An 18,409-nucleotide genomic window follows, 5' to 3' on the forward strand; every position below is an offset into this window, starting at 1 on the left:
CCCAGGACAAGCCATATGCTGTGATCCTGCGTGGTATCAGTAAGCTAATTAAGAAACTGCCTTCGCTCACTCCTCTCTATTGTGTGGGTTTTTAATTTGAGTTGGTTTTTTTCCAGTCTGGGTTGGGCAGATAAGCTTCTCCCTTTTCTGTGCTGCTCGCTGCCTCCAAAGTGAAGATTCACAGGTAAATTTCTGTTCGTATTTTATCTCTTTCTAAAACTGTTCCTTCGCTGAAAGTCCAATTCAAAAGTACCTGTTGCACAACAAAACACTGACAGTATCATTAGCTCCAGTTTCTGCAGCAGCCATCTCCCCAAGGCTGTACCCAGTATGAAAACAACACGAGCGCACCAGCCTCCAAGCGTGGTGGGTGGGTGGACAGAGACACGGCAGCATCTGCCCTCATCTCCGCTGGGTGGGACAGGGAAGTGCTAAGCTTTGCGAGAAGTCCTGTCCAGGCCTCCTTGGTTAAACACCTGCCCTACAAAAGCATACAAAGGACTGCTTGGACTATGATAGGGGAGCACACCGATTAAGAGGAGAAGTCAACCAAATGACTTTGTCAAAGAATCCTTTTTGGAGTGGGGGAGAAATGTAGCCGCCGCAAGGAGGGCTCTGTACTAATGCTAGGCTCGTGAAGCTCTATTACCAATTTGCTCCTGATAAAAAAGAGAAAATAAAAGCCAGCACCTGAAAATTCACATTTATGTATCTTCTGTCCTGCCACGCTTCAGTAAGCAAAGTTCCCCAACACCAAGGGCAGCCCGGCTGGCAGCACTGTAGCAGCATCACCTGAGCTTCACCTCCCGTGCCCTGCTCTTCACTAGACAGCGCTTCCAGGTCAAAGATTTGCACTTAAATGCTCTCCTACTTCTGTCAGTTGAAGACGAAGACTGCCTCAAGTCTATGAGAGTGCAGGTAGGACAAATATGTGACTGTCACCACATACTATTACCATGCCTGCAGGATTTAAAGATGGATAGAGCTTGCAGGTAATTCACTTTCAAAGCTCTAATTCCCAAGCACTTTTCTTCAGAGAAAAGCCATACATTACTCGCTAATAATAAAGGAGGACATAAGCACATGGCTTTTGACAGCCTTTCTTCCTTTCTTTCCTCAAATTCAGCACGCAGAGATGGAGACAAAAAACGGACACATCAGTATCACCGAAACCCTCATACAATCATTTCCAAGGTGCAGAGAGAGAACTTTTCTGCCAAAACAAGACCACAGGTTCTGTTTGACAAACCTCCCTTACCTCTATGTGCCTCAGACGCACACACTCCTCCTACAAACAGTGCGTGCTGTAGCTGCTTGTGTACATACATATATTCACAAGTATATCAAGACATTAGGACTTAAGGAACGAGTCCATTACCATTAAGCAGTGTTACGCATGACTGAAGCACTGTAAGTTACATCTGCAGGACAAGATGTACATGGGTGTACCTTAATGCTCTCTGTCCTCCTCAGAAAAAGGCTTAAAACATTCTCATGCAAAAACTCTATTTGGCACACCCTAAGTATTAATGATTTACCATCAAGCTCCTGCAGTCCTCTTTCCTCTGAAGCACATAAAAGTAACAGGGGCCTGCAGATACTTATACATCGTTTTTCATCCTGGTGGAGTATGTTTTCGGCTCTGAATCCACCGAGTCCTTATCTCATGTCTTCAAACATCGTATCTCACACTTACCATAACTCTTAGGTTTTGATTCCATGGGACTGAACTCTTAATTTATACCTACAGGAGATGTTTATTCCCAGGTGTTGGCTCTAGGACCAACCAATTCACAATCCTTGAACTACTGGTATTCACCAACTTCAGGGGAGGACAGAGGTGCCAATCCCACATTAAAGACAGGAAAGTGGAGATCAGTGACTGAAGTCCAGATCTACTCAGGCACTTAGGAGCCTGAATCTCACCAAAACCAGAAGACGACAGGTCTATTAAAAATTAGACCACAAAAAGGTTTATATCATTAATCTTGCCTGTAATTATGTCAGAAGAGTAGCAATGGCAATTAAATCCATACATCAAGAGTTACAGCTTTAGCCACCAGGTTGCCCCTTCTCTTCTCAGGAGCTGATGCTGGACAAGCTGTTACGTGCAATTTTGATCTGAAGAATGCATGTTTTTAGTGGAAGTCAAGTGGGTGCAGTTTGTTTGTGTTCGTACACCCACGGCCAGGTCTCTGAACCCCAAGGCTATTCGTGAATTTCTGTGTACTTGGAGAATTGACAAGAAATGCTGCAACTACAGATGGCATCCTGGAAAAAGGAGCACTTTGCATCTGTTTGCTATGCAAATTAATTCATCTAACATTTGTTGACAGCAGGTCAGTTTAGCACAGGAATGAGGCTAGAAAGTTAGCAATTTAGGAACTAAGTTCTACTCTGTCCTCTTAGAAGTGAAAAAATCCAAGGGAGAATTAAAAGTAATTAGGCAGAAAACACCAATTAAGCCCAGAATGAATTTCATTTTTAAACCACCAAAATCCTTGCTGCTTCCAGAGAACTAGGAATCATGGTGGCTATCTACACAGAAACCAAAGAGGATAATGTGACTGCAGCAGCGTTCTCTGACGCACAGATGCAGCACTTCCCCTCTAAAGTAGAGAAGCACCTTGGGAAAAACCTGGAGACACAGCGAAAGGGCTCTGGCACTGCCTGGGTGCATGTGAGCGAGCCTTAGCTCCATCAATCCTGCAAGCAATTCAACTTGTACTCTTCCCCTAAAGCACCTTAAGGTCTTGGTCAAAGTTGTTGGAAGGATCACGGAACAGCCTTCTTAAGATGCACCAAATCATTACATTATTTAAACTGGAGGAGAGTACAATTTAAAAATGAATGCTTCTGGATTGCAAATCCCAGTAGGGATTTAGGGGTTTAAAGAAAAAGACAGACAGTAACTAGAAGAGACATTCTCCACATACCTGAAAGAATAAAATACAATACAAAGACATGAAACTTGTACTCCAAATGATGTAAAGGAACATCTGTGCATATTTAATGATTCTCCTAGCAAACAGCTTCCTTGCTTCTTCCCCAGTCCTGCTTTTCCATAACCAACAATCCACTTAATTTCAATAAATCAATCTTTGCTTTGTTTTTTACTGTCCCTTTCCAGATTTCCACCATACCTATTTCTCCCAACAGGTTCAACAGGGTATAAGAATATTGTCATTTTATAAAATTACACCCAAGGTAGCATCTATCGTAAGGCTCATGACCATTTTTAGTAGTAAAATTATTACCGATATTGGAGGTTACATTGGGTCTGCCCGTATAAACAAAATACAGCAATGGAAGAGGAAACATCTTTTTCCTGATCTCAGGACAAGAATGGAGACAAAATTATCATCACCTGCACCAGTTTCTGAAAACTTCAGTCTTTCTTGGTAAAGATTACAAAAAAACATGCAATAAATTTCATTACCAGATCATAGTCTGCAAATTCACTGTGCTGCCAAGTCTTTATTTTGCAAAGGAGAATACAGGATTCCCAAAACATTTGTTTGAAGAGTGTTTTTGGCAAGTCAAGTACAGAGCAGGATAGCACACAGAACCCACTCGTCATGTTCCAGATGATATCAGGATTCAAGAGATCCCTACAATGGCCACAGTCATGGGAGAAGGCTTGACTTTAGAAGGAGCCCTTAAAATAAACACTGGTCTCAAAAGTCAGTATAAACCTTAACCAGTTGCCTCTTCTTCCTCGATTCTTACTGGCTATGTATAGTCTGTTAGCCACGGTGGTTCGGTATGAACATCACTAAGTATCACAGGTAATCCCAGAGGTATTTAACTTATGGCAAAAGAGATAGTGTTTGAATGGCTTTCTTGATGACAACAAACTTTGCACAGTTTCTCTGATTTCCAGCTTGTAAATGTCCAATGTTACTCAGTATCATGCACAGGGCTTTCTCAAATAGCAGCTCAGATGGATCCATTCCTCAGCGCAAGTCCCTTGGCCACACAGACTAAAATCAACATCAAGCAACACATATGGATTTTTGTTACTTTAGAAGGTGGGTAGAAATCAGGGCTATACAAAGCTAGTAAGCTACCTTAGCTTTAGGTAAGAGGCAAGAGAGTGCATGGATCATGTCTCTTATCTTGCAAAGTTAATTAATAAGTGTTGGGTTTTTTTTTTAAATTATTTATTTTCAATTATTTTGAAGTAAGTTTTTGCAAGGCTGCACATTATCCAAGGAGAGACCTAGATTAAGAACAAAGTAAAGATCAGAAAGCAGTGTTTAAAAAAAGCGCAAATAATTAACTTACGGTTCACGCTGTGAATCACTGAGTTTAAAACAAACTCACCCACATCTGTTGATAAACTTCATTAACTGAAAAAATGATACTGAAATGAATGCTGTCCTGTATGCATAATGCCTATCTTCTGCTTGGATATTCAAATTGCAAGGACATCTGAAACCTCAGAAGTTCAAAGATTCTCTCAGTTGTTTTGGAAGACAACGCAGCACACACCTGAGGCTCGCTTCCAAAGGGGACAAAAGGAGGCTGGCACACCATTAAGAGGACTAACCTCCCAATTAAATATCAAACTGGTAAACAATTTGTAGTCTGCAATAAGCTCCATTCATGGAAAATGAATTTCTAGGACCAGATACTGTGTCAACAAGAGAAGAGTAGGCAAAGGGGTTTTTAAACACTGATGTTCATCAGACAGATGGCTGCAGCAATTTATTCTCTGCTGGTGTTAACTATCTTATCTTGCTGGTGCTTTTAAGGATGAGCTGCAGAGGATTTCAACAAACAATGCAAAATTATTTCCAACAGTAGTAATGATAATTATTTTTTATAAGCCTGTTTTTATCCCTAGATCTGGAATTGCTCTACAAAAGGTATGTAATATCACCAACACTGTAACAAGAAGTACGATCAACTGAAAGAGAGCTCCTATCTCACCTGCTCCTGCATCTTTGTCTGTTATCCTGGACTCACTTCATCTCACTGCAAGAAGTAAGGAGACAGCAAGACAGCTCTCCCCTCTTCCTATGCAAGAGGTTGCTCTCTCCACGGCACAAAAGAGAGACGTGGACAAACTACCTTTTTAGGATTACCTTTCCCTGCTAACATGCCATCATGTCTCCATTTACCTTAAGCAACCACTTTCAAGCATGAAATTACCTTGCCCAACACCTGACTGAAGCTTCAATTTTTCCACAAGGAAGCACTTAGTCCCACCTGACTATGACAGCAGAGACTATAGATGAAAGGACTGAAACACATTTCCCCCCTTCAACAACAGAAGCAGTCACCATTCACCGGCTGCTGTCCTGACACATTTGAAGTGCATCAGGACCACTTTTAATTACCAAAAGTTCAAATTCTCTAACGTATCTAAGTACTGCTATGCTCCACACCCCTCTTCATTACCCTTAAGAATACAATGTCCAAAGTGGCACAAGCTTTTGCATGTCCTGTAAAACCAGTACCTTACTTCAAAGTTAAAAAAGCCCCAACCAAGCAAACAACAAACAAAAAAACATCCCAAAGCTATCCTGGAATGCAGAAATTCAAGTGGATCAGGGCACTGCACATGCTAATAAAAATTTATGATGTGGATTAGGTTAGTGTACTAATGATCAATTTATTGTCTACACTCACTGGAGAATCTCATATTCATTCAGATAATCCTTTTATCCCTCACCATGACTAATTTCCTCTTGCAGAACACCATTAGAAAATGAGACACTAGTAAGTAAAAACCTATGATGTCTGGAGCCTACTTAAAGGACCTTAGTTTCCAGTGGGACTGCAAATAATTTCAGTAATGGGCCCTTTCAGAACACTTTCCATTACTTTCTTCATTTGTGAAGTTACTCAAGGGAATAGTTATTGCAATTTAGAGACCACAAGCCCAAGAAACAGAAATGAACCAACTTCTGAAGATGCATTAATCAGTAGAAATCTGATAGAAGTATACTTCAGAGCAACAGAAGGTACAATGCCAAATCTTTATTAGTTTTGTTCAAACTAATTGACTTCATCATAAAGCTGAAGAATCTAACAGGGCATCTCCACTATTTTATCTCAAAGAAAAGCAAAACGAAAGACTCTGCTTAGGGAACACTGGTTCAGATTTTTCAGACTGCATTAGGACTCCTCCTGACCCCAGCTTTTAGCATGTACTGTCCTACTCTCAAGGTGCTCTCAGAAATGCAAATACAATTTCTAACAGGAAAAGGCTCCTTTACAAGGCACATTAGAAATAGTTTCCTAAATGGTCAGCAGTTCAGGTTCTTAATTTATTTCCCATAGGTCCTTGGTCACTTTAGCTTAAAATAGGAGTGTTCCCACAGAAGTGTTTGTGGCTAAAACTGGATCCATGTTTCAGGCTCAGTGTAGTTCCATGAAACCAGTTCCCCAGCATCTGCAAAAAAATGCCTTTTGATAGGAGAATGCCTAAAACCAAGGGAGTTGTTTGAAAACACACTTTTCAAATAAATAAAAACAGCACTATCAAAGGAAGCAGAGAAGGTACTCAAAATTTGTAGAAACAGCCCACTGACCACAGTACAACAGACAAATGAAAATGGGATTCTCCGTGCTTACAGCACAGTTTGCACTGCAAAATACTTTTTTTGTACTTAGCTTCGCAGTTAATGTTACCTGGGTCACTCTCCGTTGTATTATACGCTTCCCTATATAGATCCACTCCCCCTAACCTGGATAAACGACCTACTCTTCACGCTGACCCCACCGGACAGACCTACACTGACAAGGTCCTACAACAAGAAAGCCCATGGCAGGCAAATACCTCCAAGCATTGCTATTGTGGCCACTGAAATGGGGCTATCTCTGCAAAAATGAAAGCTATACAATACTTTATTTCAAATCAGAATAATTTTAACAAAATCCTAAACACAGGACGTGGTGAACAGATTAATACTCCACAGTTCTGCCTTACCGTAAGCAACCAGAAGTGTTCTTGAAGACAGTTGTCCATTCAGCATCGCGAGGCTTAGAGTCCTCGTTCGGCTCACTCTCCCAACCTGAATGGGGTATAATCACCTCATTGGTAAGTGTCTGCAGACCATGGTTAATGATGACCATCTTCAGGGGTTCATAGGAGGACAAGTTCCACAGGGTGCCTGCAGGAGAAACAGTCATTATTAAATAATGAGAGAATAGTAACTACTTAAAATCTCTACATTAAATAGAATCACTACATTCACAATCACTTGAAGATTAAATCATAAAACAAAACGAAAAGTCGAAACCACTTGATGAAACACCAGACTAGCACATAGCTTAGGGAAAATTCCACAGTCACTGCAACAGAAGCATTTCCAAAAGCATGGAAGCACTTTTATCAAGACATGGATATTGTTGAAGTCATCAAGTCCTACAACAGAGTACAAAACTGTGATGTGCTATTGGAGATTAACAGGATTTTTCTGCTATATACAAATTCTGTTACACTTTTAAGTCTAGCTATGCCTCAAAAAGTAAAAATTCATCCAGTGCAGCAGACAAGTATATTGAGCAAGTCTTAAAAACAGGCATGAATTTACAGAGGATCTTATGCTTATCCTCTGTGCAAGACAGTATTTCATTCAAGACTCCTCTCTATTATTTACTTTCCCATTTTCCTGCCACAGGCAATATTTGCGTTCAAATCACCTGGTGACACAAGCATACGATTCCTTGAAGGAGCTGAGAACCAAAACTCCTCTGTCTTCCCATTTTTACCTCAATTATGAGCCAAAGTAGACAGAATTCAAACACCAAAACAACATAACAGAAGAACAGCCTTACAACTGTAAAAATCCCCAGTCTTAGATAAGGGACACAGCTTCCCAGCAGACCTGTATCAGTGTCCTGATAGCTATTGCTCATTAGGTCAGACCTAAACCAGGACATTCACTTCAGAGAGAATTTCTGCATAGGCCCAGCCTGGTAACACTGGAGAACTATCAGTAATCCAAATGGATTGGTCTAGATTCCCCAGAACACACAGGAAATCCTTCCTAAGTGGATACAATATTAACCTGAGGCTCCCTGTGTTACAACAACTATGAATTTGTGCATATTACAGTGCAAATTGTAGACACTCACCCCTTAGTATACATGTCTAAAGCAAAACACAAAAGAACAACAAAGGTGCAACCTTTTGTTTCAGTCCCTTTCAATCACTCCAAGTTTTAAAACCTACATTTTTCAAACTTCAAAAATTATTGGAAAAAGATTTTGGATCTATTACTTTTGTCACACAGTCTAACACACCCATGGACTTGCTGGACCCTGTCAGTCAATGGAAAGCATGTAGTAGGGAGGGAGTCTGCAGCTGTGCAACGCTCCTCCGTGCCGGAGAAGGGCCAGCACACCTACCTCCAAATGAGCGAAGGCAGCTATCTCGTGGGAATTCTCCTTCACTCTGAAGCTTTCACTGCTACAAGTTAGAGGTGTCAAATGCCAAAAGTCCTATTTTAATATCAGAGAATTATCCATATAGGGTCGTGACAGGTACCAGGTCAGGACGGGAATTTTATCTCCATTTGAGTAGTGAGTGGCACTTCTACGATAACCTCAAAGGCTGATGATTAGCAGAGCCTCGGAAGTCAAATGCTACGGTGGCTCCTATTCAAAGTGATCTTTACAAAATCCAGGCATCTGTTCAGACTTAGGAGACCATATTAATTAATAAAGAAACTGTTAGGCAGACAACAGAATGAACAACATAATGTTTCTTTCCGTCTTCTTCTAAAACCATATAAAAATATTGCTTTTTTGGCCTAATTCCCTTGCCATTCATAGACAACACACTGTATGAGATCTTCATAACCTATTTTTTTAGCTTTCAAACAAGACTGTATAGGTGAAATAGGAATTAATTTTCTCTTTGTACCCAATACAATATATCACCCTTTGTCACTGCAAAACACCAAACACAATGGACAGTAAGAAAAAAAAGCCAAAGCAGAAAAAGCATTAGCAGAAAATGCTAATTGGCCCCATTTTGTTGTGGAAGAAAGCCTTTACTTCTCATAACAAATTGGCTCAAAAATATGTATCATACAAGAAACAAATGCAAGTCAATATTTATAATAAGAGTAAAAACTAACATATAAGCTACCCAATTAATTTTAAATACTTCACTAGATAGTCTTTCTTTAGTTATTGTACACCAATTCCTTAAGCATATCAGACTCACTGATAAAAAATAATAATTACAATTAAATCCCTAAAGCATTGCTAGCTCAGTACTTCAAAGTTCAAATGCAAAATTGGAACATCCAGAGCTGAACTAGATGGATAAAACCCAGGAAATCACACAAGATAACAATCTCTTGAGCAAACCTAGATTCACACTGAGAACAGTGGGTGCAGAATCCCCTGGGTCTTGAAGGTTATGTCAGGGTTCCCTCTCAGGATCAGCAATGGAGCATTCGGCATTTGCAGTGGTCAAATAAACACTATTAGGAAAAGATGGCATCAACTGAGGAACCTAGCACAGCGTTCATAAGGATCCTGCTTTTCTGTTCTTTTGAAACTGTGAAATATTGCAACTGGAAAGAATGTGGAGATTTAAAATCATCTGTACGTAGAAGAGCTAAGTTTTAAAATCTGACAGTCTTTCATACTTAAGAGCTCTTTCCTTAAATGCACATACTGCTTTTGCACCTGAAATGGGATTGCGCCTTTCCCCCTTTCCTGGAGGAGTGACATAATGTGTTATCTGTATAGTGAAACTACAAAGGCAAATTTCACTGCTTAAGAAGAATCAGGCCAACATATACTTAAAAAGCCAAAAATACCTATAAAATTTCCAAGGGCTCTAATATTACAGGATTGTACAAAAGTTTTGCAGTGCTCAAATCTTTTGCTTGTTTTAAGATTGAGAGATTTGTGTATAGATTTCAAAACCTTCAACCCCAACGTGTAAAATAAAATCACGATCTCCAAACTCCCTGTTCTCCTACATTCTCACTCACCAGTAGTTATTTCAAGAGACTAAATGCAACTGGGATTCGACAGGACTCCAACTGGATTGCAACACTGAAAAAAGCCCTAACCCACCGATCTACCACACACAAGTCCGCTTCACTGATGCTAGTAACCTCATCCAGACCAAGAGAACTACCTGCCCCTACAAATGGATCTCTTGTGCATATTCATCCAGAATTTTTATTAAGAAGCTGAATGCAATTTATGCAATAAACCATTTAGGGCAAACACATTTTGACTGTCAACCTCACTGAGTGGCTACCAGACAACAGGGACTAAATTAAACAGAATGTCTTTCCTCCATCCTCTTTGAAGGAAAAAAAGTTTACAAGCTTTTCAATTTCTCAGCCACCTCCCACCTCTCAAATGCTTCATAGAAAACACCAACAAACTGTGAAGAAGAGTAAGAGAGCCTTACTATTAAAAAAGTATGCACAAAGCTCTTCAAATCATTAGAAAATGCCAAAACAGTTACATTTGTAATACTCTCTTTGACAGCTGCATGAGGAAAACCAAAAGAATCCCTCTGTTGAGCAGCATTCAGTGAAGGAAAATGCACAGTGCCTAACAGAAAGGTAGCCCAAGATAAACAGTGAAGAGGGAATCTTGTGGTTCCAAAGGCAGAGAAAAAAATTCAGATTCAAGGCTGACTTCATTGGGAAAATATTCCACAAGAAGGGATACAGAAAATAGCGACAATACATTTGTCTTATCCAAAATTATGAACCAGAAGCGGTCTAAATCCAGTATCCTTTAGCTCTTGAGAAAACAAATTCCATGGAAAAGATACTGATAGTGGCAGCCATGGTAACTTAAAAAAAAGTGAACAAATTCAGGCAAGACTGTAGGTTTTAGCAGTGTGAGAAAAAAATCTGAGTTAAAAAAAAATAAAATTCTTGTAAATTTGACATCCATCTTTAAAAATCATTCCCCATCTCTATTAGCATAACACAGTAATGATCTAACAAGCTGGAAACACTGTTTTTAAAACTCTTAAGTTTAATCAATTCAAGTGAACAGCACTCAAGAGAAATCAAGTCACTAACACAGCAGCATAAGGGAAATTAAGTTATCTAAGTTTTCCATGCACTTTCACTACAAGTATTGGCCTTGACCACAGATTGCATGAATTTTAGGACTAGAGACAGATGAACTATTGCTTTTCAGAAGGTGATCACAATCATGATCAATCTTTATTTTATTCATAAACACTATTTGTAATATATGTATATCTAACTACAACCATTACCTCTACTCTTTCATCATGTTAAGCAGGGACAGTAGCTACAAATTTTTATTTCAGAAGTACTGATTTTATTGTGAAAATACATTCAAAATTACTATAAGCTATAAACACAGCTATATGATTTATGTAATATTAAAAGTGATCAGGGCAACAGCCATAATTTCCTAAATCTCTGCCTCATTGGAGTTGTGAAAAGATTTCTAAAGAAATTGTGACAGAATACATACATGCTATTACCTTCTGAAATCCAAGGGAAATCTTTTCCTGCTGTGCTTGCTTACTTACAAAAATCCAATGTCACCAAGAAATTAGATGAAGAAGCTGTTTAATTCTTTATCTATGGTCCATACTAAATCATTTAGCATTTGGGAAAGTAAAGCGCTCTACATTATGTTCATCGAGGACTTCTTGTTGCATGTTGGTCCTGTATGCATTTGTCTGACAGATTTTATTGTTCTAAGTCCTGAAGATTGGAGCTGTGCTTCACGTTAAGTAGTGGTCAAGCTAAGAACCTCAACATGCACTACTGTGTCATAGAATACACCATGAAAAGGGACCTCCTTCTGACAAGCCTTCTAACAGAAAATGGAAGGAGTAAGCTCATCTGTAATCAGAAAGTTCAAGAGAGCACGGTACTTCAAAAGAGAGGTTGGTGTCTGATCAGCTGACAGGATCTTAGCATACATAAATGCCCACAAGGTGTGAATTCTGAGCCAGTTGATCAATCTGCAAGTTTCTATTATAGTATTAGATCAAAATATTTCCTCTGCAAAGCATTTTGAAGGTCAATCATTTTTCCATTAAAACCAGTTTGGCAACATACAGCATCAGGAAACTCACATCCTGCATCACTTAAAATCAGTGCAATGTTGTTAAACAACAAAATTACTTTCAATGTTCTCACAAAGAACAAAATTATTCATTAAAGCTACCAACTTCTGATTGCCTTTCAAAGAATGTAATAGAATTTTGGTCTTGCATATCTGATGGGAACATTTGCTTCACAAAAAACCGTTATCACTCAAGATAAAACTTTTGCAGCTTTCCCAATCAGAACAGATTTAATTCCTTATCAGCTTAATCCTCATTTCTCTCCATTTCTCAAGAAAATGATCCACTGAAAGTTCAGTAGTACAGTTCCAAGACTAGAAAGGGATGCAACGAAGAATTTTGTGGAATATTTCTCATCACAACTCTACTCATGATTTACTTATGGACGCTCTAACAGTTAAATCAAGCTTTTCTCAGTGCAGTAGATAGGAGACAGTTTGCAACTCCACACTTCAAAAAGAAAGAAAAGTGAACTCTGTGGTATTTTATGATTGTAGCCTGGATTTTGAAGGTATTTTTACATGCCTCACGTATCTGTCTTACCTTGAGGGACATCATGTTTTAGTGCCATTTGCAGATATATTAAGAACGTCTAGTAACACAGACATAGCATTAACCCAGAGAAGGTTTTCAAACTCTGCTAAAACCAGCGCTACCCAAAAGAAAAAAGCTACAGACTTGTTTAATCTGGCAGCAGCGTTATTATCAGTATACTCAGCCTAATTCCAAAATTGCATGTCAATACGTTTGTCTAACTTGCGTTCTCCAAAACATATATTGTGGGAAGTAGTCAAGTGAATACACTTCTGACACAGGTCTCACTCATTCAGCACTGAGTCACACATCCGATTTCTCCCTCATGCTCCCCTGCCACTGCATCTACCTCTTATGCATTTTTAACATAATGGCATGGCTTTTTCCCCACTCCATTAACCCACTGACCAGACCCAGCTGGCTGCCCTGATTCAGACTGTTCTGGACAGCTGTGGCTGCTGCATCGGATCACCAAGTTAATCAGAGGCCATGGAGTTGTACTAAAGCCAAGGACTGACTCTCAAATTAGATGAGAATGATGCTCTCTTTTGCCAGAAAGCACCCTCTCCAGATGCAAATAACGTGTCTCACTGTATGCTCCCATGTACCTCCTGTCCTGCAGGCAGGCAGCGCCCCACACCCAGAGAAGCAGAACTTCAAGACTGGAAGTACTCTTGAGTTCAGACATCTGAATTATTTACATTTCTTTAAATGACTTAAATCTCTTTGGAAAGCAGGATTATTTTATCATTCATCCACATCGGCGATGACCAGCTGATGATTACTATTCAGCTTTTGAGAAGCAGCCACTACTGAGTTAAAGAAATACTAAACCACAGAAAAGTCAATGTGTCATACCAAACTTGAATTTGCAGCCTGTTAAAGAAAATAAACAAGCAAACCCTGTATGCTGTTGTCTTTTTTTTTTTTTTTTTTTTTTGCATTGCTGCAGAAGTCCCCAGAGATTTCACTCCAGACAGAATGAAAAACTTTCATGAGAAAGGTAGACTTTGGTTTATCACTAGGGAAAAGTACTCGCATAGGAAGTCAAGATTCCTACCATGAGAACATCAGAACTGTGATGTGAATTTTTGAGGCTGCAAAACACAGTCCTTTTGTGGCAGCCCTGGCTGAATACTCCCTTTGCACTTCAAGTTGGCTCTTGTTTCTCTCTGCTGACCCTCTGAGCTCATTTTTCAAATGGACAATTCTGTATTATCAACCGAGGCCTTGAACACTGACTGCAAGTACACCAGCACCAGTCACAGAGGCATTGCTGGAATACTCTTCTCTTCTATATTGATGCTTGAATGTCTCACACCGGATCTGGTGATATCATTTTAGAAGTGGAATGAAATTATTCCTGGTTAGGTGGAGATTAAGTGCACATCATCTGTTGCTGGACATCTGTTTAGGTTAATGCCCTCAGTATTCCTGGTGTTCCTCAGTAAGGGGAAATAAAGAGCTTTAAATAGCAAAAACCAAAGTGGAATAAAAATACTACATTTAATTAGCAAGAGCTACTGTGAAATAAAATGCATTTGAACTGTAAAAGTAATCAATCAACCGGAAATCAAAGCAATCACCATTTACAGTGAAAAGCGAATACATCCAGTTTGTTTTTGAAATCTCAAAAGTGACTGATTACCACTTAGCATTATAATGATATTCCTTCAGAGTAAATTATAGACTGGCTTCTCCTTTCTTGAATCTAAAGAAATAAATTTATTCCTTCTCAGCACTCCAGAAATGAGTTTTGAGTAAACTAGAACAGTAGATAAACAGATATTCTTTATTTTTAAAAGAATAATCAATTTAAGTCAGCCATCATACTAAACGAATGCAGGAAATGGAATATAAATACTATCTACAGAGTTTCCATGTTAAGAGACAAAGCACAACCAACACACGCTACTTAAAGGTTCTCTGACAAAACAAGACAGCTCTCCTTTACCAGCTCACTGGACAAGGACTGGAAAAAGCTCCCTGCTAGTTTCTACACTGTATATTTAGACCTAGTTTGCTAAATATCCTATAATGGCTGGGGAAGAACAGTTGGAACACCCAAGGCTACTGTTCATCCTGGAGAATTATGACCACCAGTAAAAACTTGGAGAGCTGCTAAAATTTTTTGAGACGATTACAGAATTATGATGTTTACTTCTAATGGCTTAGTCCATGTTTGCAATAGGGTCTGCCTAGAGAATCCAACACTGATAAGGTAGCTAAACAGCCCTGGACCTGTTTTCGCACTCACAAAACTTCCTGAAAAATTCCGTTCTGGCACTGAAACTCATTGCAACTGCCCTGATCTCCATCCAAACATCCCCTGCTGCTTCTGAGAAGAGAAAAGGAAATCCATTTCATTTCTCATGAATTATGGGAGACTGAAGAACAATATATTTCTCCTTAGTTTAAAAGCTGACATACTTTTCCACCCTTTTCCACTTAATGGCTGAACTTTGAAACTTGGCATATACTTTATTACTCTTTTTGGACGATGTTCAAGACTAAGTTCAAATAAAAAAACAGGTTGAATAATGAATCCCTGCAAAGTGTGCACAAACTCAGTAACTTCAAAATGTAATTCTCCCTTTTCCGATTATTGCAATAAGCAAACCCCATGTCCAGAGCATCTCAACAGCAGACTCTACACTCCTTAAAATCTGAGTTTTCCAGCCCAGAAGTGCTGCAACTTTATATACAGCCTCAGAGTCCCCAGCACCAGGGACTAGAAGTGTTCCTGAGGAGACTGACTGTTCTATCAATACAAAGTAGTGGGGACATGGCAGCAGGACTGTTTTATAAGAGATTAACAAGGGAAGTTTTAGATTAGTGTATCTTACCTCATGATTATAACATGCTGAGGGCAAGCGCACTACAAATTACCTGTCAATGAAGTTGCTATAACTCATTTAAGCTTCGGTAACTCAACAACATGCAGTTGCATGCTACGTCCAAGAAGCATCATTCATCTCTCAGCAGCCAGGGAAACCCAAGTGTGCTACATACGCAGATGATCTCCATTTCCTCCTGAAGCGCACATTTGCCTTTGGCTTTCTCACACCACGAACGTGGTGCAGCTAAAGAAAGGGCTGCAGCCAGTGATCTAAATTCTCCTTCAATGCTCCAATCTCCAGAAATTCTTGTTCCTGAAGCTGAAAGGACTCCTCTAAAGAATAATTCATTAAGGAAACTACAGACACTGACCTGTAATTAGCTCTCTGACTTCCATGTCATTTGTTTTTCGCAATAGTCTGATCAATGCAGGGATTCCATCACAGTTCTTTATAGCCACCTTGTTTTCATTATCCTTCCCATAGGAGATGTTTCTGAGCGCCCCACAGGCTTTACGATGGACCTCTGGCTTTGGATGATCAAGTAGGCCCACCAAGATAGGTATCCCTTTAAGGTGCCTCACGTCCTTTTTGATTTTATCATTCTCGTAGCACAAGTGCTGCAAGTAGGCTGCGGCGTTCGACTTGACTGGATCAATAGGGTGGCTGAGCATGGCAATTACTTCAGGGAGGTCAGGATCCCTCCACCTGGGGTCTTTACGAATGCTGTCAATAGAGGGGGAGCGCTTCCCCAGACGGTCAATACTAGCCATGCTTCCTCTCTCTGGCTGTGCCAGCGGTGCTGCGTAGCCACCATGAAGGTAAGGGATCCTCTCTTCAACCATCTCTGTCTCGATGGGGTCATCGTAGCCCCTATAAGAAGCAACAGTCCCAAGAGAAAGAAAGGGGGAGGGGGAAAAAAGCACATTTAAATACTCTGTACCTACAAGTCAGTATGGAGATTTCACCTATGAGCAAACCTTTTAATATCACAAACATCATTAGGGGCAGCATATTTACACTTTCAAATAATTTGTTTGTAGTAACTTGAAAATTAACGATAGCTGAGTACTCAGCAGTGACGGAAGTACAGCACAGTATTTATTTGGCTAACAATGAAACGACGATAGGAACTGCAAAGTCAAACAGATTGCTTTCATTTTGGTCACTTAGAAAACCAATTATGATAGAGATGGATTGCATTTAGTAGGAAACACTGAACTTCATTAATGCCGCTACTTCTGTAACAAACCAAAACTCTAATTAAAGGCAGTCAAGGCCTGGGCAGAGAGCACAGACACTTTTCAGCGAGTCTGAGAAGTTCCACTACATTTCCACGGTGATGCTCACACAGGTATACTGAACTCACCAATATACATAACAATGTCAAAGACGATAGAAAACCTAAGTCCTGAATCCAAACATGTAATAAAAGTCTATCTTGTACAGAATCATTCGGAATACAGGTAAGAGGCTGATGGCCAAGAGAACTGGGTCCAACTTTTAACAGTAGAGTAATCTGCTGGACATCCAAAACAAGTCCATCACTCTGATCTTTCCTCCCCAGATTAGCAACTAACCTGGATGTTAGACACTCTTAAGATAATTTACAGCATTAGAATGAATCTTACCCATCTTGCTGTGCCATAATTCACTGTGTGCAACTGAAGCAAGGTCAGTCACAACCAGCTAACACACCTATTTAGATAGTACTGTCCTAGTTCACACAAAGGGCAAGGTTACAGTCAACACAGCTGAAAATATTCTAATGCAGTACATTCTCACACTACAAATCCCCATATTCTTTAAAAAAAAAATAAAAATATCGGTATTTGACAAATACAACTATAATCTCTAACCCTCAGAAAAAAATCCCCCTGCTCCGATCACTTCCTACAACTAGCTGCTAAAGACAGAACATTTCTGCAAGAGATCTGTAAGGAAAGGCATTTACAACTTCAGAATTTGTTTTTGAGATTCACTGATATTCTTCAGCCCTTATTCAAAGTGACCCCTTTCATCCTCCAGAACATGCATCGTTCATGCAGGAGAACTTCAGTGTGTGTGCAGTGCACCCATCTGTGAGATAATGTCCTTAAGAGAAGTACAAAAGGAAATCTGAAGCTTGTGCACAGTGACCCACTGGCCACAAATTCTTCAGTTTTATACATGAATAAGCCCACAGGGCAATAAGGCGACTTACACCTAACAATTATGAACTCCCACAAACACTTTCAGCTTTGCAACCCATCCTCTCTCAGGTGCTGAAGGCTCACACCAGCTCGCTAACCTGGCTGAGAAGGATGAAGAGCTGAGGTGACCCACTGGGGAGCTGAATCAAAACTCCAAATAAGCCCATTTTTTAAACCTCAAGTCCAGAAGAGTGTTCTCTTCACCCTCCCTTCCCTCTAATGCTACTCTTAATAGATGTTAACATAAACTTTTTTTTTTTTTTAAAAAAACAGCAGCAGCTTTTTGCCTTACTGTTTTTTCCTGGACAGGTTAGCTACTATCTCAGTATTGTAGTTATCTCAGTCGAGCGCAAATAGCTTTAATCACTAGAAAATTATTCTTAAAAACTTCCATTTTAAGCATTGACTGATGTTTCTGAAAAATTTCTGATGTCATGCTGAAGGAAGTATAGACCATTAGAACTCAGAAAGAAAACAGAGCTTGCTGTTATCCTAAAGGGACTGCTAATTAAACTAGACTCTGGGGAGACGAGCAACCGGAGGTGGAGACTGAACTTAGTCTTGTACAATTAACGCTTTTAATGTTAAAAGCACCTCTACCGACTTTAAGTTGCTTTAATTGCTGTTCTAAACCATAAACTGAATGAAAGGATAAAAATGGGCCACTATCCAAAACTCAGAACGAATCTGAAGAAATCCTTTTCTCAATGCAGTTATTTGTGTATGTATAATTCAGTACTTGCTCTACACAGTAATTTACAATGTCTGGACAGCCATTGTATTTTCTG

General features: G+C 39.6%; 1 protein-coding gene across 6 annotated transcripts in view; it reads right to left on the reverse strand.

The window, feature by feature from the left end:
• The window catches only part of ARVCF (ARVCF delta catenin family member), a 185,265-nt gene that overhangs the window by 61,324 nt on the left and 105,532 nt on the right, over positions 1-18,409 (reverse strand). For all 6 annotated transcript variants that reach the window (XM_059827845.1, XM_059827844.1, XM_059827841.1 and 3 more), the window contains exons 4-5: positions 15,803-16,302; positions 6,941-7,124 (exon numbers count right to left, since the gene is read on the reverse strand). In XM_059827845.1, the coding sequence (XP_059683828.1) occupies positions 6,941-7,124; positions 15,803-16,302 (684 nt within the window). The remainder of the gene's footprint in view (positions 1-6,940; positions 7,125-15,802; positions 16,303-18,409) is intronic.

This window comes from Gavia stellata, chromosome 21, assembly GCF_030936135.1.
Source record: "Gavia stellata isolate bGavSte3 chromosome 21, bGavSte3.hap2, whole genome shotgun sequence".
NCBI classification, from domain to species: domain Eukaryota; kingdom Metazoa; phylum Chordata; class Aves; order Gaviiformes; family Gaviidae; genus Gavia; species Gavia stellata.